The sequence below is a fragment of the Echinops telfairi genome, unplaced genomic scaffold, assembly GCF_000313985.2.
Source record: "Echinops telfairi isolate 266 unplaced genomic scaffold, ASM31398v2 ScPeMD7_7469;HRSCAF=8507_1, whole genome shotgun sequence".
Taxonomy (NCBI): domain Eukaryota; kingdom Metazoa; phylum Chordata; class Mammalia; order Afrosoricida; family Tenrecidae; genus Echinops; species Echinops telfairi.
The window spans coordinates 76,106,476-76,112,883 of record NW_022111373.1 but is presented as its reverse complement, the minus strand read 5'-3'; the positions used below and the strand labels follow the sequence as shown (position 1 = coordinate 76,112,883).

At 45.1% G+C, this 6,408-nt stretch overlaps 1 protein-coding gene across 1 annotated transcript in view; it reads left to right on the top strand.

Annotated features, from left to right (window-relative positions):
• The window catches only part of ANKDD1B (ankyrin repeat and death domain containing 1B), an 87,909-nt gene that overhangs the window by 35,774 nt on the left and 45,727 nt on the right, over positions 1-6,408 (top strand). Inside the window, 3 exon segments of the mRNA XM_004703671.1 lie at positions 5,129-5,201; positions 5,204-5,226; positions 5,963-6,061. Coding sequence (XP_004703728.1) covers positions 5,129-5,201; positions 5,204-5,226; positions 5,963-6,061 — 195 coding nt within the window.

Below are 6,408 nucleotides of genomic sequence, written 5' to 3'. Positions count from 1 at the left end.
GTGCTTTACACAATTGATCTATGTATTGTGATGAATTGTATGAGCCCCAATAAATTGATTAAAAAAAAAAAAGATTACAGCCAAGAAAACCCAATGGAACACGACCTCCCCTGAGGCACGTGGCGCTGTGGGCTCACAGGCATTTATTTTGGTTTCTTAATTAAAGCGTTTACAGAGGCACTAGCTTCAGGCCCGGCTTGATTTGGCTCTTTGTTTTCCACCCACCCTGGGCTTTCTGCGTTGGCATTGCCCATGGGGCCACTCCCCTCGTGGCGGGAAAGATGGCTGGGATAGCCTCAAGGTGACATCGGTGGGGATACTGATCCATCAGAAAGAACATTTCTCTTGTGACAAATATTAGTGTATCAGTCTCACGAATGACTCTGTTTCTTCCTTCTTGAATCATATGCCCACTCCTGAACCGATCACTGGGACCCGTGTGCTGTGCTAGTGGCGTAAGAATGACACATTGGGCTAGCAACCACAAGGCCAGCTGTTTGGAACCACCAGCCCGTCCGTGGGGGAGTGACCAGGCTTTTACTCCCATGAACAGTCTCAGAAACCCAGAGGGGCCGTTCTACCCTGCCCTGTAGGGTGGCTGTGTGTCAGGTTGGACTTGACGGCAGTGAGTTTGCCATGGGTTATGCTATGACTTCCTGTAGCAGAACATAAGGGCTGGCAGTTGGCCTAAATGGCAGGAGGGTGGGTTCTCCTGAGGACAGTCGAAGCACCATTACTAAAAGAAAGGTGTACAGGGACACAAAGGCAACAAATGTCCCTGATGAGGTGCCGCCTCCGCAGGTACTATTTATAATCTCTGTGAATAAAGAGTTATCAACACCTCTTTTCCAGCTACTTGAGAATTTACACTTTGGTTAACTTTCTGGCTCAATGTTGCTGCAAACCAGATAGAAATAGAGCATTGGCCACGTTACTAAGCAGCATGGCTTATGATGGCTAGGACCCTTGACTTGGAAATTGCATTGAAGCGGGGAAGAATGGCAGAAGAATTAGTGACACCAGCAGCGAAGCCATACTTTAAGGTTACCTGAGTGCAGTGACTCTGGTAACTGGCCATGTCCCCTGAAGGAGACACCTATGCTGGGGTGGTTCCCACACCCTCACAATGTAGATCTTGTCACCTTGCCACTGAGTTGTCCCTTTGGGTGGGGGCTGTGTTATTCTGGGTAGACTAGAGAAATTCATGAGAATTAAAAAGAGCTTTATATATATGAGTAATTGTGCATTAAGAAAACATCCCAGCCCAGTCCAGATCAAGTCCATAAGCCCAATTCTACTCCATAAGTCTGATACTAATCTATAAAGTCCTCTTCAGACTCACGAAACACATGTAATGATGCCGAAAACAGGAAGATCACAGGCCAGTGGGTGTGAAGTCATGGATCCAGTGGCGTTGTAAGCATCTCAGCACTTGCAGGGGTCTCCACGTGGCTTCCCCAGTTCCCAGGACGGAGTCTATCAAGTAATTCCATGTGCCTTGTTAGTAGAGCGTTCTCCAGGAGTAAGCGTGTGTCCAGCCTCCAGCGAGCTATTTATCTCCTAGTGCCTCCAAATGGGGTCATCAAGCTATGACTTGATTGACAGGCTAGACTCCACTCCTTCACTCTGAATCCTCAAATTGACACCAGATTACGTAAGTACCACAGTGACCCAAGAGAATAGCTCCTGAGTGGCGGCATGCATTGTGGCATGAAGAGCAGAGAGGATGCTAATCAGCTGTGGTTTGTGCCCTACCTCGTCTGAGGTGCCTGGGCCGAGCGTGGCCTGGGGTAATTGTGTCTGGATGGTTAGTTCATCCATACTCTGGTTGGCAATACAGTCACACTCATAATTCCACAAGATCTGACTCTTTCTTCAAGGAAGTTCTGCCAGTAAAAGGTGGAGTTCACTGTTCACAGTTCTCAGTGTTAAGGTGGAGTTCACTGTTCACAGTTCTCAGTGTTAAGGTGGAGTTCACTGTTCACAGTTCTCAGTGTTAAGATGGAGTTCACTGTTCACAGTTATCAGTGTTATGGAGTTCACTGTTCACAGTTATCAGTGTTAAGGTGGAGTTCACTGTTCACAGTTATCAGTGTTATGGTTGAGTTCACTGTTCACAGTTATCAGTGTTATGATGGAGTTCACTGTTTACAGTTATCATTGTTAAGGTGGAGTTCACTGTTCACAGTTATCAGTGTTATGATGGAGTTCACTGTTCACAGTTATCAGTGTTAAGGTGGAGTTCACTGTTCACAGTTATCAGTGTTATGATGGAGTTCACTGCTGCAGTCACTGCATCCAGCCACTTCCTTGACAATCTACCTTAATCCCTAAATGATAGCACAGTCACTACTGTACCATTAGAATTACTCCCTCTTATGCCTGTCTCCCCTCCACATTTGCCTGTCAGTGTGTCGTGCTGTGGTGGCTTGTGTGTGGCTGTGACACTGGAAGCCATGTAGGTGCCAATGAGTCACTTCTGACTCATAGTGTCCCTAGGTGCCACAGAACAAAATACTGCCCGTCCTGTGCCAGCCTCACCTTTGTTCTTACCTTCCAGCCCATTGTTGCTGTGTCAACCCATCCCATCGAGGGCCTTCCGCTTTGTCACGGTCCCTCTCCTCTCCTCTACCAAAGATGAGGCCTTCTTCAGGAAGGGCCTCTCCTGACATGTCCAGAGTATGTGAGACAGAGTCTTGTCATCTTTGCCTCTCAGGAGCACTCTAGCTGTACATCTGCCAAGACTGATTTGTTTGTGCTTTTGGCAGTCTGGGGTACTTTCATATATCTTTCAGTATTCCTTGCCAGCACTATAGGTCAAATGCATCGATTGTCCTTTGATCTTCCTTATTCAATATCGAACTTTCACATGCATATGAGGCAATGGCTCATGGCTTGGGTCAGGCACACCATAGTCATGGAAGCAACATCCTTACTTTTCAGCACTGCAAAGAGGCCCTGTGCAGCAGATTGACCCCGTGCAGCGCTCTCTTCCTGCTGCTTCCATGAGCATTGGTGGTGGATCCAAGCGAGACAAAAGCTTTGACAACTTCAATCTTTTCTTCATTTATCGGGATGTGACCTATTGGCCTATTTGTGAAGATTGTTGTTTTTGAACGTTGGCCCCATTATTCTTAGAGATTTAATGGCATTGAAGAGAATCAAGCTTTCAAACTTTGGTGGACTGAGGATTATGCCACATTGGCCACCTCTCTGGCTAAAGGTGACAAACTAGGTGAGTTTTTTTTAATGTCGATTTGTTTCTCCATCTCTCCTAGATGCATATGAGGGCAAAACCCCATAGAACCGGTCCCTGTCAACATGTGTGTGTGTGTGATATTTATTATTTCAAAGTGTTTCCTTCTTTTGTTCTCCAGTGGTTGCTATGGAGGAATAGTGAACCATTCTCTCAAGTAACCGTGACCATGACCTTTTGATTACTTTGCATTAGTGGAGGTTCAGATGGTAAAGTTCAGCTTTAGGAACCTTCTTTTGAAGAGGCCTTTCTCTCTCAGCTTTGAGACATCTTGTTACTTACAATGTGCTAAGCCAATTTGGGAGTGTTTTCTTCTCTTTAATTAAAAAAATTGAAGCCAACATTTTTCCACTTGTCTTCTTTTCATTCTCTGAAAAATCTGAGACCCCAAATTCCCAAACTTATTTGGCCTCAAACCCCTTTTCAGGAAAAAAATACTCAGCACCCCCCTCACCCCTAACAATTAAAAACGTTTGTACTCTAGCCCATAATTCAGGATAAAGTGTAGGTATCTGCTTTTACAGCCGCCTAGATTGTCCGAGAGCCCCTAGGGGGGCAGTATCCCCCACTTTGGGAAGACTGAGAGAAACGATTAAGTGTTTTATGGGTCTTATCTTGATGACATTTTGGCTATTGACAATGCAGTCTCTGAAAATCCAGGGAATCCAGGGCGGATGATCCCTACAGGACTGGTGGTGTGAGTGGTGATACTGGGAGGGTAGAGGGAGAGTAGGTAGGAAAGAGGGAACCGATTACAAGGAAGTATATGTCATCTCCTCCCTGGGGGACGGACAACAGAAAAGTGGGTGAAGGGAGATGTCGGACAGGGCAAGATATGACAAAATAACAATTTATAAACTATCAAGGGCTCATGAGGGAGGGGGAAGTGGGGAGGGAGGGGAAAAATGAAGACCTAATGCCGGGGGTTTAAGTGGAGAGAAAATGTTTTGAGAATGATGAGGGCAATGAATGTACAAATGCGCTTAACACAATTGATGTATGTATGGATTGTGATAAGAGTTGTATGAGTCCCTAATAAAACGATAAAAAAAAAAAGAAATAAGAAACCCCCCTAAAAAAGAAAATGCAGTCTCCACTAATTAAAGGAAAAGATAAAATTACTATAATGAGAACATTCTGTGTTCAAGCTTCTAATCAATGACACTAAAACACTTCCTCTAAGGCTGTGCTTTCTGGACGGCACTTTCTTTCTCCTTTCTCTTCTCAGTAGACCCAATTCTCTAGAGTTTTGCTGTTGACGCTTAGTGGATGCTGGAGAGAAATTTATGAGCACAGAAAACCTAAAATGAAACAGCTGACAAAAATGCCTTGTCTGAATGAGCCACATATCTCTTAAATCCTTGAGAATGTTCGTTCCAAAGTTCTCATGGCGAAGGCAAGCCTTGTTGTGATGCACAGTGGCCTAAGACAGATCTGGAACATAATAACTTCTCAGGAAAGAGTAGAGCGGAGTAACTATTGAATCAGTATAGTTCACAGCCTTTCTGCATTTGAAAGGGAATCTCACTGTCTGGCTGTGATATTGGAACTCTCTTTGTGCTTGGAAGGGCCTTTTTCTGGAGAGTTCTTCTCAATACCTATGAGACAGACTCCATGCCCACCTGGTATTCACCACAGTTTGGCGTGATAGCCCCAAACTGGATGTGGTTGAGAGGCCAGAAGGTGAAAAGAGATTGTCATTGTCCTTTCTCAGATTTCAATGCCCAGAGGAACCTCATCAGTCACCTTGAACCCGGGGGAGGTTTCAGCAGTAGCCAGAATGTGGGCTTAAAATGCTGCCAGCCTTGTCGACTCATGTGGCTTATTCAGGAAGTATGTAATGACTGCCAGAAGTTTCTGATCGATTTTCAGAAAGGAAGGAAGCCATTTCTTTTGGCAGCTGAGAAGGGCCAGGTGGAAATGATTGAAACGCTTCTCTCCCTTCATCGCACACCTCAGAAAAGGACAAGGTGAGTTGGATTTTTGTTTCTTGGATGAGACCAAGAGAGAGGGGAGCCCCGGCTGGTGCATTGATTTAGTGATCACATTTTGGACAGCACTAGAGTTGTTAAATGATTCCTGTAGTCAGAGAGCAACCTGGGCTATCCAGGTGAACTTAAGCCACATTTGCAGTGGCTTAACGGCCCAGACGGGCTGTTTTAGCTCCGTAAATATTTGTGAAGTCAGTAGGCTACAGGATTTTCCCATGATCAGTTCCAGCCCTCCCACCCTTTCCCTGAGGTCTGCTGGAGCCTCCGCCCCACTGGCTGAGGAGCGAATACCCTAGAGTGAACCCATATCTATGTGAACACATCTGTGATTATTTTCTTAAGATAAATTCCTCGTAATGAAATTGTGGGTCAAAGGGTCTTGCATATTTTTCACGTCTTTTTATATAGAATGCCAAAACTACCTCCCTGAAACTGATTCCCGGCACGCAAGTTCAATAGATGACTTTTATTGCCCCCCCCACGCCCCTTTTCTGGCAAGCAAATTGGCAGCAAAGGGAGAACAAGAGTCATGGACTGATGATGTCTATGGGTTTAGAGACCTCCATGCCTTTTCACTGTGCTCTTTTTACGTTTCACTTAACACTGTGGATGATGTAACTCACACTAGGGACCCCAGCCTCACTTCAACCCTCCTTGTGGGAAGGGTGTGTGCCTCAGAACAGGGGCTCCAGCCTCCAGTGTGTCTCTGTTGCAGGAAGGAAATACTGCCCTGCACCTCGCTGCAAAATACGGCCACAGTCCTGCACTACAGCTGTTGCTAACGCAGTGGCAAGAAATAAATGAGGTCAATGAGGTATGTGGGGAAGCCCTCATCACAGGTGGGTGAGGTGCTTACAAGTATGAAGAGCTACGGGGGAGCTTTCAGGAAAAGAGTAGGAGGAAAATGAAGAGGGATGGTGTCACCAGGTATCAAAATGGGATGTTAAGATATTCCTATTTTTTTCTTTAAAGTTTTTTACAGCAACCCTGTTTAAAATTCCTTTTGTTATTCTCCTATTCATTAACAAATACTTGTGTACTGCAGTGCAATACTTGGTTAATGCACAGAGTAATTCAAGTTTTTTATGTCAGGTAGATTGTTCTTACTCTCCAAACCTATTGGGTAAGAAGATCTTCCAAAGTCAAATGAAATAGAGGAAA